General features: G+C 38.7%; 1 protein-coding gene across 1 annotated transcript in view; it reads right to left on the bottom strand.

Moving 5' to 3' along the window:
* Window positions 1–18,280, bottom strand: part of MCC (MCC regulator of Wnt signaling pathway) — a 133,860-nt gene extending 115,580 nt beyond the window's left edge. Inside the window, exon 1 of the mRNA XM_010218640.2 lies at window positions 17,674–18,280. Within this exon, the coding sequence (XP_010216942.1) occupies window positions 17,674–17,730 (57 nt within the window). The 5' untranslated portion in view covers window positions 17,731–18,280. The remainder of the gene's footprint in view (window positions 1–17,673) is intronic.
* Between the last annotated feature and the right edge of the window lie 1,987 nt (window positions 18,281–20,267).

The following is a 20,267-nucleotide window of genomic DNA, read 5'->3' as shown; positions in this document are numbered from 1 at the left end:
AAACACTTTTCATATCACTCTGTTAACAACAGAAAATATATTAGTGCAATAGCAATAAAAAAAAAGCACAGTAATACTTAAAAACTTGAATTTCTCAAAGATTCATCACAGAAGGAAAGGAGACATTTTAAAAGAGGCTGATGAAGCCCTAAAATATTTTTTTTTCAAGAACCAAAAAAGATTTAAACTACAAGATGAGGACAATAGAATATTATTGAGCAATGGTTTATGAGAAACAAATGGTCAGACGCCTGAACATTCAAATCAATTCGACGAAGAAGGAAAAGATGAAAAGCATATACTTACAGCACAGAAAGTATCAGACTCATTCCTCAAAACATGATTCTGCATATAATTTAATTCAAAAAAATACATATCAAAAATAGAAAAAAAAAAGAAAAAAAAAGAAAAAAGCAGTTGGCTGTTTTCATCAGCAAATCTTTTTCCTTAGCAAGGACCTTTTAACTTAAAGAAAGAAGACTGGCTTTTTACTTTAAGAACTGACATTTAAAGCGAACAAGAATAATATATAATATATACAGAGTATTTCACGTCTTCAAAACACTGAACAAATATAAAAGTTCAGAACAACTCTACAAAGGCATACACAAAATTCATTTGTTTTCTGATTAAACTAAGCATAGGAAGGGAAGGATCACCAAGATTCCTCTTTCTCTGGGAGAAACAGGCCACAGGCACTTACTGCTCTTCTTTTTAAGATCATCAGTCAGTCAGTTGGAATCTCTGCTGTGTCTAATGGCTTTCTACTTCACCTAGACTGGAATTTATGCCAAGGATCTTGCACATTAAAAAAGGTCCAAATAATCCTTCTGTAATTCTTGAAAGCTACATGCCATGAACAACAGTTGACAAGACTGCAACTTCAGATGGCTCAGGGATATGCAATTCCCACATGTTTTTGTTCATGACTTACAGCTGCCCTAACATAAAGCTCTGCAATACATTATATACACTGTCATCTGGGATCAAAAGAAACTAACTTTATCATCCATGTATGTTCAGCTTCATTAAATCAATTTGCCTCTTCCTAAGAGAATTTATAATGTACATACACATTTTGCTCTCTGTATGAATTCCGTGCATCACATACGGAATCACATACCAACAAGGGAAATGAGTCTTTTTTATTATTTTTTCCTTCAAATTAAGGAACAAAAACTGTCTTTCATAAAGGTGAAAAAATTCATCCATTCCATGACTGTATACTGTTTCCTAAACTCAAATAAAATACTCTTCAGCAGAATCACATAACATTGGATAAGTCCAGACACAAAACACCTGGAAAATGCTGTGCTAAATTCCGCACTGCACATTTAGTAGAAGTGCAACAGCACATGCCGGGTACCAGAGCTCCAGCCTCCCTAAACCCCTTTCTACCTCTGTGTTCTGCAGATATCTGAAAGCTACGGCTATAATTACCACATCTTAACATTTCCATATCTCCTAAGAGTAGAAATTCCGTCTGGTTTGGGCATTAACATATGTCTCTATATCCACCAAATAATTCAGAAGACATTATAGCAGCACTTACACCAGCTTGAGCCTTTATACTTACTGCTGGAGGACAGACATCAAGTAATCAAGCATAAAGGTAAGGTAGCTCAGGCATACAGACTACGGCTGATCTGCCATTAAGCCTACTGGTACCAAGATAGCACATCAAAATATTTAGAATAACTCTAAACAGTGACTGCAATTTTTCCCTCTCTTTTAACTGGATCACTGATTTCCAGCAGGTGGCCATATTATTTTTAATCCAATACTCCGCCTCCTGAAGTTAGATTTCATGCATTGCTGAACTGCAGCCTAAGTCCCAATTGAAAATGCACTGCAACACTAAAATTCAGCCATTGCCTACTAGGACTGTTCTATCTGGGAGCTGGAGTGTCTTTGCTGTCTACAATGGCATCATTTTAAATTATATTTACCAGCAAAGTAGAAGAAATGGTGAGCTCTGCTGTTGTCGTGGCTATAATCATCTACATATAGTATTTTCTAAGCCCTCTGTGGTGTTTCTGGTTTCTGCTTTGCCTCATTCCTTTCCAGAAGCATAGGTTCAAGGGCCAGGAATAAACACAGCCAGTTCCCTTTCAAACATACAAACATGAACGCAAGGAAAGTTTAAGAGTTCAAATGAAAATCAACGATGAAGAAGAGAGAATTGCTCCAAGGAAAAAGGATTGTGAAATCCAATCCAGTCAATCGACATAAAATCATCTGATCTTTACTAATCTAAGTCAATCAATATCTTTTACTAATCAACTAGCAACCAATAAATGTTTTTTTGTCATGTGATCCAGCTTTGGTTAAAATAATTCCACCTACCAAAACCTAACAGAGCTATCCTCGCAGTACTATAGTCACTGAAGTGTTCAGATCCTTTAGGAGCACACTTTTTTTTTATTTAAAAAAAGAGTACTTTTACAAGAACAGTGAAACTATGGTCAAATGGAGTGAACAAAAAGAGTGTTATTTATATGTGTGCTATATTGTAAATAAGTATGCTTCAAGCAAAATCTTAACATAGTACCAGGCTTGCAAAAAGCTTTCCTTGGAGGCTGGCCTACCAAAGAAACATATCTTCTCTCCTTTGTGTTCTTTTTACTTTCATGCTCATTTTATTTAAGCCTAATAAGAAACTATGTTTTCCTCTGGCCTGTAACAATCTTCTCTTAATGAGCAAAATTATGGTTGATATTGACAAATTACATTATTAAATTGCAATGACTTCATAATCATAATCAATGTACTTGGCATATAACCATAAATTGCATACCACTTATTAAATTTGCTAATGAGGAGGTTGTAAGGTCTTTATCTTTCTGCATATAAAATTTCACGCATGAAATGCAGCAGTACTGAAAGCAAAACACTTGGGTTAATAGTGCTAATGAGTTTAGCAGTGCCAAAATGTCAATGACTTCACTCTCAAAGGTCTCAGTATATCTAGGTCAGCTAGATATTTCTATCAATATGCCACAGTCCACTTAGCAGACTGCTGGACCTAACAGAACTAAGTTAAACTACACAGCCTTTTACAGTCTCATAAAGAACAGGGTATTTTTTGAAAAAACATTAAAAAAATAGTTGTTTTCTCCACTGATTAAGATAATTTCTCTCTTAAACTGCCAAAAGACTGACTGTGGAGGGGTAATGGCACTGAGGCAGAAAACAGCCAGACACAGGACACAAGCAAATTTTTGCTAGGAATCCAATTCCAAATAAGTGTGGCTAAAATTAACAATACTCAAACAGTTCTCTTACGCCACATCGGGGGAAAAATAATCAGGAGGAGGAAGATATTTCAGCGGAGTATAAGACTGCTAAGGCTAACTGAAGCACTAAAAAGGCAGAAAGATCCTTCGAAGACCTATTATCATTTACAGCCAGCAGAGCTGCAACTCAACACAAAAGTCTGGAGACACAGCAATATGGAAAATATTAAGCTGACACTCTGGAATTACAGCAAAAATGACCTCGTCTATCAACACTTGTGAATTCCCCAAGAAAACCACTCCTTACAAAATCCGCCAGGCAATCTCGACTTTTCAGAGTGCTCCACTACAAAAATCAAGTCCCAAGGCAACCTACTTTTCAGTAATTCTCTGCCAGAGGTACTCCAAAAAACATTATTTCTTTCATTAGGCTGTGAAGTACTATATAATTCTCCAGAACCTGAAATCCACGGTTACACAACCAGAAGTGGTTTCCAGTTAAAGCACAGTATCGCATTGTGGCTGAGGCAACACCACAGAGCATCCTGTTTTGGTTTGCGCTCGCTTTGACACTGCTGCTCATTATACGTAATAATTACACTGGTATAATTACGACTACTCATTTGATACAAAATAATGTTCACTATTCACACAGCAGATGCATCCCCTTATGCCAACAATCGGCTCCCTTCCCAGAGGCACTGCCACCTTAGACAGTCAATGGCCGTGCTTATACACAGAAAGAAAGACTGAATTTTAAAATAATTTGGATTATATTTTTTTATTACAAACTTTATAAAAATGGACATTGCTACTTCAATTTACATCCATTAACACAACTGTTACAGATCTCTTTCACATATGAAATAATCAAGGTGGAGAGAAAACTTTTAATAACAAAAACAAAATCTAAATTTGAACCTTGCTAATGTGAAACTTGTAGTACTGGAGAGTATGGGAGACAGAGTCTCCATATTAAAAATATATACTAAAAAAGTGAGTTTTGCAGAGATATAAATAACTAAGGAGAGAATGCATAAATAGAATATTAATATGAAGAATTTGTGTGTGTGTGTATAAATATATATAATATATGTATATAAAAGAAAGAGAACACCTAGATATAGAATAGGTCAATTCATACAGATATTCATGCCACAATGACTTGACTATAAAGAGCCAATATGCTTTTTTTTTCTACTTTGCAGTACAAGAAACATATCAATCACTGGAAGAGAAGAAATGAAGGTATTTTATGAAAATCATCACAGGAAACATTAACAAAATTCTTCCTTCACATGCAGCTGTCAACTTAGTCTACCGTCATAATTTACAGTAGTTGTTGACATACCATGTTACAGCTACAGATAAGTCTTTCCTCAAAGATTTAACTCGTTTACTAATGAGTCACTCGTGCTAACAAATAGAGAGAGACTTGTAGGCGATGTGAAGGTGGGGGGCAGCCTCGGCTGCAGCGACCATGAGTTGGTGGAGTTCAGGATCCAACAAGGAGGTGGCAGGGCTGTAAGCAGCCTTGCAACCATGGACTTCAGGAGGGCCAACTTTAGCCTCTTCAGAGACCTCCTCAGTAGAATCTCATGGGCTGGAGCTCTAGAAGGAAGGGGGGCCCAAGAGAGCTGGTTAGTTTTCAAGCGGCACTTCCTCCATGTCCAGCAACAGAGCATCCCTGTGTGTAAGAAGTCAGGCAGAGGGGGCAGGAGGCCTGCGTGGATGAGCAGGGAGCTTGTGGCAATGCTCAAGCAGAAGGCAGCGGTATACAGAATGTGGAAAAAAGGACAGGCCCCCTGGGAGAAATACAGGAACGTAGTCAGGGAATGCAGAGATGCGACAAGGAAAGCTAAGGCACGTTTAGAATGCGATCTGGCAAGGGATGTTAAAAATAACAAGAAAAACTTCTTCAAATACATTAACAGCAAAAGGAAGATCAGGGAAAACGTGGGTCTGCTGGTGGACGGGGTGGGTGCCCTGGTTACGAATAACACAGAAAAAGCAGAGTTGCTGAATGCCTTCTTTGCTTCGGTGTTTACCAAGAGCAGCCCTTTAGAGCCCCAGGCCCTAGAGACAAGAGAAGAAGCCAGGGGAGAGGAAGACTTGCCCTGGATAGAAGAAGATTGGGTCAGAGAGCACCTAAGGAACCTCGATACCCACAAATCCATGGGCCCTGATGGGATGCACCCCAGAGTGCTGCAGGAGCTGGCAGAGGTCATAGCTAAGCCGCTCTCCATCATCTTTGAAAGATCCTGGGGAACGGGGGAGGACTGGAAGAAGGCCAATGTCACGCCAGTCTTCAAAAAAGGCAAGAAGGAAGATCCAGGCAACTACAGGCCAGTGAGCCTCACCTCCGTCCCCGGAAAAGTGATGGAACGGCTCATACTGGCCGTTGTCTCCAGGCACATGGAGGACAAGAAGGTGCTCAAGAGTAGTCAGCATGGATTCACCAAGGAGAAATCTTGCCTGACTAACCTGATAGCCTTCTATGATGGAATGACCAGCTGGATGGATGAGGGGAGAGCGGTGGATGTCGTCTATCTCGACTTCACCAAGGCTTTTGACACCGTCCCTCACAACATCCTCCTGGGCAAGCTCCAGAAGTGTGGGATAGGTGAGTGCACAGTGAGGTGGATTAGGAACTGGCTGGATGGCAGAGCTCAGAGGGTGGTGATCAGCGGTGCAGAGTCTAGTTGGAGGCCTGTAGCTAGCGGGGTCCCCCAGGGGTCAGTCCTTGGTCCAGTCCTGTTCAATTTATTCATCAATGACCCGGATGAAGGCACAGAGTGCTCCCTCAGCAAGTTTGCTGATGATACCAAACTGGGAGGAGTAGCTGACACCCCAGAGGGCTGCGCTGCCATCCAGAGGGACCTGGACAGACTGGACAACTGGGCAGTGAAAAACCTCATGCAATTCAACAAGGCCAAGTGCTAGGTCCTGCACCTGGGGAGGAATAACCCCAGACACCAGCACAGGCTGGGGACTGACCTTCTGGAGAGCAGCTCTGCAGAGAGGGACCTGGGTGTCATGGTGGATGACAAGTTGACCATGAGGCAGCAGTGTGCCCTCGTGGCCAAGAAGGCCAATGGGATCCTGGGGTGCATTAAGAAGAGTGTCTCCAGCAGGTGGAGGGAGGTGATCCTGCCCCTCTACTCAGCCCTGGTGAGGCCACATCTGGAGTATTGTGTCCAGTTCTGGGCCCCACAGTACAAGAGGGATGTGGAGCTGCTGGAGAGAGGCCAGCGCAGGGCCACAAGGATGATCAGGGGCCTGGAACATCTGCCCTATGAGGAGAGGCTGAGGGAGCTGGGCCTGTTCAGGCTGGAGAAGAGAAGGTTGAGAGGGGACCTGATCAGTGTCTATAAGTATCTCAAGGGAGGCAGTGAGGAGGATGGAGCTGGCCTTTTTTCAGTGGTGGCCACCGACAGAACTAGAGGAAACAGCCAGAAACTGAAACACCCAAAGTTCCACAGGAACTGAAGGAAAAATTTCTTTCCTGCGAGGGTGACAGAGCCCTGGAATAGGTTGCCAAGAGAGATTGTGGAGTCTCCTTCTCTGGAGATCTTCAAAACCCGCTTGGACGCAGTCCTGTGCCCCGTGCTCTAGGTGACCCTGCGTGTGCAGGGGGGTTGGACTAGATGATCTCTAGAGGTCCCTTCCAACCTTAAGCATTCTATGATTCTATGATTTAATTGAAAGCAACAACATGCCTTATTTAGCAACACCAGACCTTCTACAAGGTTAGTTAAAACTGGCAGGACTTCATGTATTCCAGTCAGAAGACAAAAACTAAGCGTAGACTTATGGCATATCTTTTCACCTTCTAGAATTTCAAACCATTCAGATCTCAAAATGATCATTTGCTCAGCACATGTAAAGAGAAAAAAAAAGCTGATAAGCAAAGGTAGAGTATTATGAATTTGAAGAAGCAAATAAACCTGCAAACCAGTTCAAACAAAAGGAATCAAATAAGTCAGATGAATCAGGTAATAGTAGCATCACTGACCAACAAATATTATCCTGTAACGGGCTATACAGGTAAAAGGAAAAAAGAAATGAAAGGACAGAAAAAAATGAAAGCATCCCAGGCAGTTTTATCAGCATCAAAGGTTCTGACCATTTATAAGTAGGTACTTGGTCATTTTTGCACCTGGGATTATAACTGCTTTGGTTTCTGTACTTGGCTACAAAATGCAATTCAAGCGCATTCGCGCAGTCAGGTCCAAAAAAGGATGATACCAGAAGCACCACTTCATGAGGCAGCACCCAGGAGATCTAATAATATATACAGCTGATACGTATGACAAGCCAGCTGCTAATATAAATGCTAGCTATTGTTAACAGCAAGCTAGCATTTATTACTTAATAACACGCTACAGTCTCAGGGGAAGCAACCTGCACAATTTAGATACCATGCAAAGAAGTGCAAAGGATTATCAAACTAGGTGCATTCAACCCTCTGAAGAGTAAGTTCCGGTAGCAAGCGAAAACAGCTTGGTGCAAAGTCATCGCAACTTCATGTAGACATAATATCTAGACAGCATAGACATGTGGACAGTGTAGACACTTTGACAACATAATATCTTCATTTCCGCTTACTGTCTGAAAAGTAAGATAGTAAGATTGCCACCCACACTCATTTTTACAGGAACACTAGCCAAACTAGGAACTTCATCCCAGTTGCTATAAACACAGTTCAAAAGGTCATGAGCTGTCCTAATGCTTAGCAGCAGCTTAGCAGCAGCTGACAGAACAGACATCCTATTTGAGTCTCATCACACTCTTGTCCTGTGGTTCCACAGTGACAGCAGCAGTTCCATTCTGCAATTAAATAATGTAGTCTTTTTCAAGAATTTGCTCTAACAGACTAGAAACTAGATGTTTTAGCTAACACTGAAAGATCCATATACTTCTGAGCACTTAACTGGTCTATTTTTAAAACTGTACACATTCGAATTATCAACAGCTGGCTCTTTTCCATAAGCCTGATGTAAATTGCTACACTGTGATGTTTCACATTCTACTGAAACCCTGGTCATTTACAATAAAATCCAGTCACCACCTGCTGCAGTATTTGCATAATTCTGAAAAGGTTAGTGATGATAATATACAAAATTTACCTTGCAATCACAATCACCTTGCAAACAAGCAGCATTTTATTAAAAAAAAAAAAAGAAAACAAGGGGAGGAAGAAGCAGTACTATGACTCTGAGCCTAGCACTCAAAAGTAAGAAATGCCAGATTTACAGTGTTAGTGCAAACCTAGTCCAATTCTAGTTCATTTCCACTAATGTATTCAAATTGACATTAAAACAGCATGATGCTTTTCCTCTGCACAGATGAGTAACTTGCATATATTTTGTGTGCTCACACATATCCGCATATCTTGGATATCCAAGATATCCTATCTTGGCCTTTTTACCAAATCTCCTCTGTCTTTATATCTGTTCCACAGCCGGTATCCAGGTCTCAGTGTTTCCAGTGTTTCAGCTGTCTTCCTTCCCCAGCCCCACATGTCCCCCTCTCCTACTCCAGATGGGGCATCTTGCAGCCCAACGCAGATCCCGGCGACCTCATCTCCCCTCTCCTTCCATGCCCATCTCGTCACTCCAAGCCTTGGCTTCTTCTCCCAGCCCATCTTACAGCTCTTCCTTTTCTACTCTTTTGCCTTTTGAAGTCCAACTCCTCGGAGATCAAGCAGGCTTACTGAGCTCTTCGAAAGTTGTAGCTGCAGTGATACGGACAAGTCTTGCACTAAAGACTCACAACATTTTTGCTCCCTGAATACCTTTTCAAGATCAGTTAAATCACATACATGTTAATACATTTGAAAATTTCAAGTACGTTTCAAAGCACAGGGACAGCAAAAAGAATTGTCAGATTAAAAAAAAAAAAGAAAATATTACATTTGTGGAACCTTGAAACCTTAATCAGACTCATCCACAAACACTTAACTCTTTCACTCCATTACAACACCATTTTTTAAACTTTATTTTAAAGAACAAAAGTTTGAAATTTTCTTAATGAATATAAATATTTAACACACAACAACAAACCTAGCATTTTAATGGCTATTCTATTTCAACTTTTACTGCTCAGTATGCTATATTTTAATAACAAAATTTTATTAGCAGCCGTTTATCATTACACTAGCAGCCACTAACAGCTCACTATTCTTCACAACACTTTTGAATACAACCAAAATTAACAGAGAAGTAGTACAAATATAAAATGATGTATTAAAAAATAAATAAGTGATTCCTTAGTCACCGAAGTGATTCTTCAGTGATTCTTCATTGGCCACACTTTTATCTGCATTTACATGTATTTAAAACAGATACATGGCTGTTGCAGAAACATGTGAATAGAGTGAAGTCCCGTTTAAAAAAAAAAAACTGAAACACCACATACATATATTTATACCATATACCTATGCATTTACATATATATGTATATTTGTGTGTGTGTGTGCGTGTGCAATATGGTATTGCAGTGAAAGAAGTAGCTTTTCTTACATGCCAGCAATTTAAGATCACACAGCACTTGAGTAAAATTTCAGAACGAGAGAAGTAGACTGGAGAGCGTTTGATGAAGCTGTGGAAACCCCTAACTTTTTCGCCCTATGTTTGCAGCTCATGCAACTTAACTGTGATGACCAGACTCTTCACAAAAATCTTTCTTTTTATTACAAGTATCTTGGGTTCTTTAAATGACTCGACTTATTATTAATTATGCATATCCAGGTAATGGCCAGCACTTCTATTACAGTATCACCATTCCAAAAAAATAAAAACAGTCTCCAACTCAAGACAGTTAGAGTAACTTTTTCTGGAGCAACTTTTTGTCTTGTCTTATATATAGTGTCTTGTCTTACAGAAAAAAAAAAGAAAAAAAGAAGATGCATATGGAGTAGCACAGGGATTTACTCAAAGTCAGCATGAGACACAATCCAAACCCCACACAGCTCTGGATGATTTCAGCAGCTTTCACTTGCGAAACAAGTAAACAAACAAAAAAAGGCTGTATTAGCGACCTTTATAATTTAGGGAAAAAAAATATACACAGATAAGTTGGGTATGTTTATGCATACGAAGAAAAAAAAATCTGTTTTTTTTTTTGAATTTGGCAGGACTCGAGAGATTTTTGTCATTTAAGGTTTTAATTTCAATTGCAAATTTTTCATGTATGATAATCACAGAGTTGGAAGATGGAAGATAATTTCCAAAGGAATAATGAATATCTCTACTGCTACAAAGTAGTAATCTGAATCTCCAGGAAATATAAATCATTCATGCAGAAGGTTCATTTATATGGCAAAACCTGACACTGGGCGAAGAGACTGCTATTAGTGTCAAGCAGTCTTGCCACCTTGCACACTGAAATTCGTTCCATCCATCACAAAGAAACTTTGAATTCGAGGCTCACCACAATTCCCTACAGAGCACATGGGTTGACATACCACTGGTACATGTAGAAGAGTTCCTAAAGGCTTCTCCCCTGGGTTTAAAGCAGCAGTTACCAGCACAAGTAAAACCTGTGACTTTAAATATCACACGGTGTCACACAGACAATAAAACTGAAACACAAATAGAAAGCAAAAGTTACAGAAACAGACTTCCTTCTTAATATTTTTCAAACTACTTGGAGCACCAGAACAAAATATCTCATTGTATCCCACCACAGCTGTTCAATTTCATCAGAAAGCCACTCTCTGTGCTTCTTCCTCCTTTGACACACACATGCAGCATGGATACTACTATTTTTAGAAACAGCTACTCTGCAGTCTAGGGATTCTGCCTCTTTCAGAAGCCTTTGAATATGTATTTCTTCACAAACAGGAGATCCCCAGATTACAGAGGAATGCACAAAAGCTTCTGGAAGAGGAGTCTTGCACCCACAGCCAAGGCCTGGTAGCTCTGAGTCTGATCAATGAAAAAGAAATATATTTTGTTCTGCTAAAAAGCTTGGAAGGAGATGATGGGAAGGTGATGTTATCTCCAGAACTCTCCCGAGAATGAGCTTCTGGGTTTTTAATCTAAGAATAAAAACATCCAGTCTCTAAAATGATTTAGAGGATCTGATATATTGCCAACGGTACTTTCATAGCATGTATTTGTTCTTATTAAATTCTCAGCTACAATACATTTTTCAGAAGCATTTTTCAAAACCTAGGAATACTAAAATATCAGTCAGGCAGGTGTGTTGCATAACCTTTGCCATTTTTTATTTTTGCCAACGGAGGCTGCAGAAGAGCATTCTCTGTGCCAACAATGTCTGGCATTTCAAGTAATCTTTTTATAGTGCTTCAATTTAATAGCATCTTAGCTTGGAATATACCCTGTGCCTGATAAGCAGCTCACAAATCCAAAAAATAAACATTCTTTGAAGTCACTATTTTTTTTACACTGGATCTACCATGCATCAGTCATTCTAGAAATTACGTAAGTTGAACATGCCAAAAATAGAGCCTTTCAGCTAGACTATGGATCCAAATTCCCATTCTAATCCATGTCTATCAAATCAGCAGTAGAGCTCATGATAACACAGCAGCAAGCTCTCCTGATTAAAGTGTATGTCCATTAATAAACTGTGGATGTTCCAATAACTCTGGAAAAGCTGACTGTCCCCTGTATAGTTATTAATAAAATTTTGAAAACAAGTATAAAAATAAATTTGATTTTTCACACAGATGAATGATCAGCAGTAGATTTATGGCACAGGACAGAAGTTTATCTAATCTAAAGGTTATATCCATACTTCATGGCTATTGTCCAAAAGTTGGTCCACTAAAATTCTCCACCATTTCCTTTAAATGACATAGCTACATCAATGTAACTGAGATTCACAGTAACTCTCCAAATTCTGTGGAATTCTCAACATCAACACAGCAAAGTATAGGAAAATGTTCGTTTTGTAAGGTTTTAGCCCTTCACAAAGCCCATGCAAACCATGAAAGAGGACACAGATTGGGCAGAGTTCACTCAAAGAAAACTGTACCTCAATGTCCTTGCAGTAACAGAGCAGAGAACACACTTGTAAAGCTAGGAGCATTACTGCTACCCATCAAAAAAAGTTTTCCTCAGATCTCCACTAGAACCCATTTAATCCATTTAGTCTCTCCTGCAGATACTGTGATCTAAGCTTCCCGGGTTGCTGCATTCTCTTTAATGTTTAACATTAATGTTTAACATCAGCCATTACTCAGTAGTTCACACAAACTGTTCACTGTCTTGGTTTGTCTGTTGTTACCAAAGAAATCCATTACACAACTTTTTCAAGGCTAAAGCATTTTAAAAATGCCATCTTTCGTGTTCAGTAACCACATTCCACTCAGTTCCACTGTGAGACCACAATATTTAAATGATCAACATTAACAATTGGTCCTCAAAACATCCTCTGACTGGGGAGAAATGTACCCTCTGGCAGCAAGATGCTGTACAGATTGCCTTTTCATTAGTTTCCATACATCTTTGACACTGAAGGCCAAAATCGATACTGATACATCCAGTATTAGAGAAGGATTGCAGTGGGAAATGGTGCATCCACCTACTTACAAGAGAAGTACTGAGAGTGTGCCAGCACGCCTGCTACATAGCCAGAGACCATTCCCATAGTATATGCAGTATGAGCGTGACGTTCACTCGCTGTTTTAACAATAAAACTACCAAACTCAGGAAGACAGAGCAAGTGTTTGAGGTTTATTCCCAACCTTACGCATGTACAAAACCTGTTTGCCATTCCCTTGGTGTCATTTCCTCACAAGTATGAACAGTGTGAGCACAACTTGACACATAATCTACAAGAAAAGAAAATATTGGAAAACTACCTCAGGGTGAAGGCTGCCGCTGCAAAATCTCTCCCTTGCCAGTGAGGCTCAGTCCCAGGATGCTGCTCTCCCTCGCCACCCACTCCAGGGCCACCTCCAGCTCATTCACAGGCCTCACAAACAAAACCACCCCCTTCAAGCCACACAACCCCTCTTCGTGCTGTAATTTTTCTTCCACGATCGGTTTTCTTGAAGTGTAATCTGAAAGTACAGCACCGGTGCAACATAGATCTTAACATATGATACTGTCCTACACTGAAATTATACAGACAGCTGTAATTTAAGCCTGTAAAATTTGGTCATCTCTTCTCTCTTCACACCTTGCATTACACAGAAAGGGTTTCACCAAAATTTGTGTGAACTTGCTATTTTGCCTCCCAAGTCAGGACAGACTTTGAATCCTCCCTTCCCCAAGACTTTAAATACTGTGTTCTTAAAAAAAAATATAACGTCTCTTCAAAGCCAGGCCATCTGTTCTAGGCAGTGTAAAAGTGTAAAGAACGTGTAGTTTTATCTAAGACTGCAAACATCTACACCTGATCTCCAAGCACAAAGAAAGGGGCAGAAGGTATTAAGTATGCACCTAAAAAGCAAGGTACCTTCTGATTTTTGCTGCTTTGTGCAGCAAAGGCTATATCCTTTTCAAAAATTAAACACCATCAGCTGATACAAGAAGTTCTAAAAGAACATAGTTTTCAATCATACTAAGAATATTTTAAGAAAAAAAAACAGCCACACCTGAAATACTGAATGTATTCACTCTCAACAAATTCACAAGACCTGCTTTAGTGAAAATTGCATTCAAGGTCAAAATTTAACTCTTAATCTTACCCTTAAGTACGGACACATGAAGCATAGTGCTTAGGTTCCTTTCCTGTTCCCACACTACTAATTCGAGCAGTCTGCAAGTTAGGCATGGCATAACTACTGACGAGACTTAGCCCTAAAATTGTGCGAGGTCAGAACGCAGATCTCCCTATGTCAGCACGTCATGTCACGAGCAGGCTGACATCCCACTAGGGATGGCTAAAATGACAAGGCAAGCACATAGCATTACCTCTGCACAGTGGTGTTTCACTTTTAAACAACTTGAGGCTCAGGGACTTTCTTAGCCAAAAATGATATTTTTGAATTAGGAAGACAAAATATAAATCAACCAATCCAGCTCTTTCCATACAAATATCTCTCTCTGCAGCATAACTAACTGCATATGTATTGGGAGTATAAATTCTGATTTAATTTCATTTTTAATTACATAAAAACAAATCCATAATTGCAGTTGCTGTTCATCAAACATGTTTTCAATAATGTTCACAGTGTTGGCTTTTAAAACAACCCTGTGTGATTGCACTAAAGGGATCCAAGAGCACTTACCTAATTTGGGTGTCTTACACTGTATATAAATCACATTCATTCTTAATCAAGCCATAAAAAGCAAACTCTGCAAATAATAATGCAGCATTATATTGGCAACTGAAAAACCATCTCAGTAGAAGCAGTCTTGGCTGGACACTGTTTTCTATTTTCAAACGTATCAAAACCTTTCCTACCATTCTCATTGATTATAATAAGTCTTTTAATGTGTCATATATTTAAAAAAAAAGAAAAATGCGGCATCACAGTAAAGCTTGCTATTGTATAATGAAAACAATGCTTTTCTACCTCTCTCTGCAGTTACAATATGCTAAATCTGCCAAGCAAATAGCACATGGACTAATCATTCCTACTTGGAGATCAAAAACAGTAGAGTGAAGAGAAAGCAGTGGAAATAGGCTAGCAGGCATTAATGCATGTATCAGCAACAATAGCTTGAACTCTGCAATTAAAGCCACTGAAAACAAATCATGAGTTTTTTATTAGCATGAGTGACCAGTGAAGGAAATCAAATTTCCCTGTTTGCTTGTTTTTGTTTCTGGCTTTTTTGTTTTATTTTTGTATTTTTCTTTCTGCATGAACCTGGGGAGCGGGGAAGGATAAGCAGTAAACAAAGACTATGAGGACCTATGCTCACCTGAAAAACAGTTTAGAAATAGCAAATATGAACCACACACAGTTTCCTAGAACTGCAGCTGTGACCTATTTTTTCTAAAGACTGATGTACCTCTCAAGAAAAAAGAAGCTTCAATACAAATGGAATATAATTCAACAATTTCATTTTCTATTTTGTATAATGTATCCATTAAAGAATGCATTTGTATCTCCAAAGATGTGGAGTCTTCCTGCTTAACAGCAAGTCTCCTGCCTAGAACTTCCTGTACACAAATGGAAAGACCCAGGCACCCACACCAAAAAGCCATATGCATTATGTTCTTAAGATGGTCATTCTTGGTCTGTTACCGTATGTGATATTCAGCCACCTACACTGGTAACAGCCCACTGTAATGTGAAAATATGACCTGACAGTAGAGAAAGTGGTGCATGTGAAAATCTACTAAGACTGCACTAGTGTAATCAAATTCCCATTGTAGTCATTTCCACCTTTTTTCTTTCTTTAAATAAACATTTCTGTCTTCCAGTGACCAAACCCAAATATTCCATATAGAAGACTCAAAGTCAAAGGAAGAGAAAGGCAAAAAGCATGACAAAGAAGTGAGAAATACTGCTAAATAATATAGGTAGAGCCTTTATTCATGGTTTCCCAATGTTAAAGCAGCAAGAAAAAAAAGTTCAATTCACTTGTGGGAAAACAAATATTTTGAAGAGACTCTGTAGAAACAAATAACTTTATAAAGTTTAATATGAACATACAAACTACAGGAAGACAAAAAAAAATTAAGTAATTAAAGGTTAAAGGGGGGCAATTAACTGCATCTCAGACTACTTACTGTACTGAGATCTTCTCATAGCAATGGTGGAAGAGCTCAAAATGAGCTGCTTTATCAAAGACCTACGTTAAAATCAACCTGGCCCTGAAAGTGAAACATGCCAAAAGCATACTCACTCACAAAAGAAGCTTAAATCACAAGACGGAAACCATCAGTAAAGCTGGGGAAGTTAAGAATTTAAGATCTTCACTGCTTTGTCTGCAGTCAGAAAGGGGCCTATCAGTTGCCCAAGGGTACAAATGTAACACAAGTATTCCTTTCAAATTAAGCATATAAATAAAAATGCGATATAATGTTTTGTCAAAGGCTTCTTTTAATATTTCCCATGTTAAAATGTCAGAAGAAAGAGGTAAGAAATATCTTGTTACTAAAAAGCCTTACACAATGAATAAGTATAGGAAATTTGAACTGGTAATATTTCAGTTATTCTAGTCAGGTATAATTGTTACGAGTAAACACTGCCTGCTCCAAATACCTATCCAGTTTTGCTGACATTCAAGGTTTTATGTGATCTTGTAGTCCAGAAAATTAAATGTTGAGGGGATAGAAAGCAGTGATCAATAAGCCATTAGTACAGCTGCAGCCAAAAACACCATGACACTCCTAGCAAAAATATTCTGGGCTTTTATGCTGAGTTTATGAACTTAATTTGGGCTGAGGTGCCAATATATTGCTTTTAAACAATCATTTATGAGAGTAATGATTTAACTACAATAAACTTTTTTTTTTCATAAAATGGGAACATTAGGAAATTTCTTTCACTAAAATTCCACAATCACAAACCTACTGTTCCTCTTCATGATAGCATACAGTCTCAATATCTACTATGCTTTCTTGTGTAGAAATTGTGAACTTTTTCATTCTGCCACGCATATCGTATCTTTTCTAATAAACATACAAAATAAATGATATGCCACAATAAAAGATATATGAAAGAAAAGGCCATGGTAAAGAGGATTTCATTTAAATTGTGTCATATAGATTGTCAATTCAATATTCTACAAAATGAGATTAATAAGATGATCAGGGTGTCATGGGCTAATTAAAATTAGTAGTTCTCAGGACAAATAAGTCTGCTAGAGTGGCACAGCTAAGACTTTGGTAACTGTCAAAGATAATGCTTCCAAAATTTTATTAAACATTTGCATAGTATCTGATGTGACGTTAATTTCCTATTAATTAAAAACAGGCAATGTTGTAAAAAATAATAAATAAACAAACATACCTGCAGCTATAAGAAATAACACCATACAATGGTTTGTAATGGAAAAGCAAAAAGTTTCCTACAACTTATTTTCTCTGCTTTTAGGCAAGGAAATATTCATCTAATCCAAAGCAACATCACTTTAGTTAAACATAATCAAACACAACTTCTGCCAACGTTGTTGTCTTCCCAATAAATCCCTGCCATCTTCCACTCACCCCACTTCCCTTCTAAATTAGTCACCATACAGTTAATCTCAGCTGAGATCTGCAGATGAGATTTTACCTACTGCAAAGATGAATGTTGATATAAACACAGCTCTTGGGAGGTGAAGGAATCTGTGCTGCCAGACTACAGGAAAAAAGAATGTCTTTACATGGTTACAAACATTTGCTTTTCACCACTTATTCGAACTAAAGCAGCAAGCAAGTTCAGGTCATTTCCTGACTGGCACAGCAAGTTACAGCAAGATACACATTCTATTAATTTTTAATTGCACTGCTTGTAGTCTGAAAGCCCAAAAGGGGAGAGGATTTTTTTTTAAGCATAAAAGAGGACACTGAAACTGCTTACCTCACTCAGCTCCGCAGGGGAATCATTTCCATATTTCACAGCAACTCCAGAATTCATGATTAGACTTTTCTGTGCTTGATGATTTTTACAGATTTTAATGCTCCCAACCTTTGTTTAACAAATTCAATACTGCTTTCTTCTCCAAGATTTCTGTCTTGCACATTTTGCTCTAGACAGCCATTTTCACTTCACACTGATACAGTTCAAATTAATGATGCAAGATCTTCTAAAAGAACCAAATTAGTTTTCATTTCAAAGACAACCCATTGCTGCAAAAGACCCGTTAGCACTGTGAAGTGCTAGGAAAATGCAGGGAAAGTACTGTTTCTCCGATCCTGCAGCTCTCCTAGTTCATCTGTAAGTTGTGCTTCATCTCTGCTGTCCGCCTTACACTGCCGTTTCCCCAGCTCTGTTTGAAGGCATCTTCCAAAGCCGTTTAACGTACTCCAAGCAATTTGGTGATGTTCATAAAAGCTTACAGCAAAAATATGAAAATAGAGCTGCAAAGATCTTGCATTTTAGGGGAGAGAAAAGGCACAAGAGAGGAAACCCCCACCTCCAAAGACAAACCGATCCTGCACTTCACGCTAAAGTTTCCCCTGCCAGTGAGCCTGGAGTTTAAGTGGTTTATGATCAAACACAGCTGTCTTGCTGCTGGCTAAAGGGTGCATGGAAGGGGCGGTACTAAAAGCAGAGTGCAAGTGGGAGGGAGCGAGCTACACAGAGTTCATTTTGGAATTACAGGCATTTTTCTAGCATTCTGTATACTGACTACTGCACTCAAAATTATAAAGATACATAAATAACTGGAAACACCACTTGGATAAAAGCAAGTTAGACTTATATTTCCTTATTCCCATGTTCAACTGCAAGTAAGGAGAGTTGGGAGAAGGAATTTTAATTATTTCAAAAGGTCACAGTAAGTCCAAAAGCATCATTAGAAAGCCACAGATTTTACATAGAAAACTGATGTTTTACAAGTGGGAAGTTGTTACAAGAATAAGGAAAAAAAAAAAAACTAAATTTTATTTCAACATCTGACTAATAATCTAGAAAATCCTTAACACAGTGACTATGTGGACATGTTGTACTCATCACAAAATGAAAACTCCTTTCCCTCTCTCCAAGCAGTTCCCCTAACTCTGGAGGTAGCATGCTTTTTGCTGCAGGGTTCTGGTACACTTCTTAAATTAAAAGTTGGGAATATAACGTGCTGTAGCGTATTACCAACTTGGTTTAATACAATGTATCATTAAAGCATCAAATTGTGCTTTCTCTTCTTTTAATGAGAAAGAGAAATAAATTCTATATTAGGCACGGCACAATCCTTTCCCTTCAGCCAACATATATATGTTGCCAACAACGCTCTCCAAGAGCAGCACTTTGAAAACCATCCTATGATTTTTTTTCGTTCTCTATTAATCATATTAATCACAGGTGAATAGCAGTATGCAGATAAACATAATTCATTGAAATGACAAAACAGAAAATAGATTAAGAATGAGAACAAAGATAAACACATGTGTATTGATTTCTTAGGCTGAAAAGCTCTAGCACTACTCTCCAGGTGAAAGTTTTAGGCGTCCAGAACTTTAGTACCATTGGGATCACAAACTGCAGCTCTCTTCCAACTTAGGGATAAGGAGAAACGTCACAATATCTACATGCATTTTTAACTTTCATCCTCCAGCTCTATCTTCCAGACTTTTCTTTCTGTTTTCTGTAATTTTCTTATTCTCAAGGTTGATTTCTAGGTTTGGGGTGTTTTTTTTGATTTCCCTTCCTTATTCATGTCCGCCTACGTTACCTCCACCTTTCAGAATTTTCTTCGTGGAGAACATCTGCTGAGTCTCACCTTCACACTCAGTTCCTTCTGTTCACTCAGTCGTTCCCCGTGATCATCCTTATTCATCGGCTTTGTTCCCCACATACGCTCACATCTATCTTCCCTCAAATACTGGTAAGAGGCTGCACTGCTCTCTTGTGGCTGATCGCTGTTGTCTCAGCCAAAAGGAACACATAGCACAGGGCAAACAGCAAAACCTGCCTCCAAGAGGCAGAGAGCCAAGATGATGAGAGTCCTGCAGAATGCAGATGGCAGGCAATATGAACAGTACAGCTTTGGAAAAAAGTGATTTGCACATTGCTCTGCTGTGCATTACTATATGATTCATGGTGCTTCATTCCTAGAAAAAGAACTTATTTCTCATAAAGAGGAAGGATAATTTTGCTTTAAAACCTGCTGTAGCTGACATGGGACATTTAAAATGCTTTGTATTTTCCAGGGTATACCTTCCCAAATGGGAAAGTGACAAACTTGCATTCTGGATCAGTATCTCTATTAGCTCCCTAAAATCTCTAATCTCCTCTCCAATTTCAGCACATACAACACAGATTCTCCCACATCCAGACAAGCCTTAGAATTGCTTAAGAATGAAGTTCTATGGTTTTTCTTTTTCTAAGGGAAGGTCATATTAATTATGATCCTAAAACATTATTATCCCACATTATACCCCTAATCCTACCTGACTAAAAATGGACACCCAGTAATTATAATAGTTTTGGTCCACCTTCCTCAGCCATTGCTCCTGTGC

This window comes from Tinamus guttatus, unplaced genomic scaffold (assembly GCF_059628265.1).
Source record: "Tinamus guttatus ecotype Peru unplaced genomic scaffold, ASM5962826v1 Tinamus_guttatus_pri_ptg000304l, whole genome shotgun sequence".
Lineage (NCBI taxonomy): Eukaryota > Metazoa > Chordata > Aves > Tinamiformes > Tinamidae > Tinamus > Tinamus guttatus.
The sequence above is the reverse complement of the archived record's forward strand: the minus strand, read 5'-3'. Positions and strand labels throughout refer to the sequence as shown.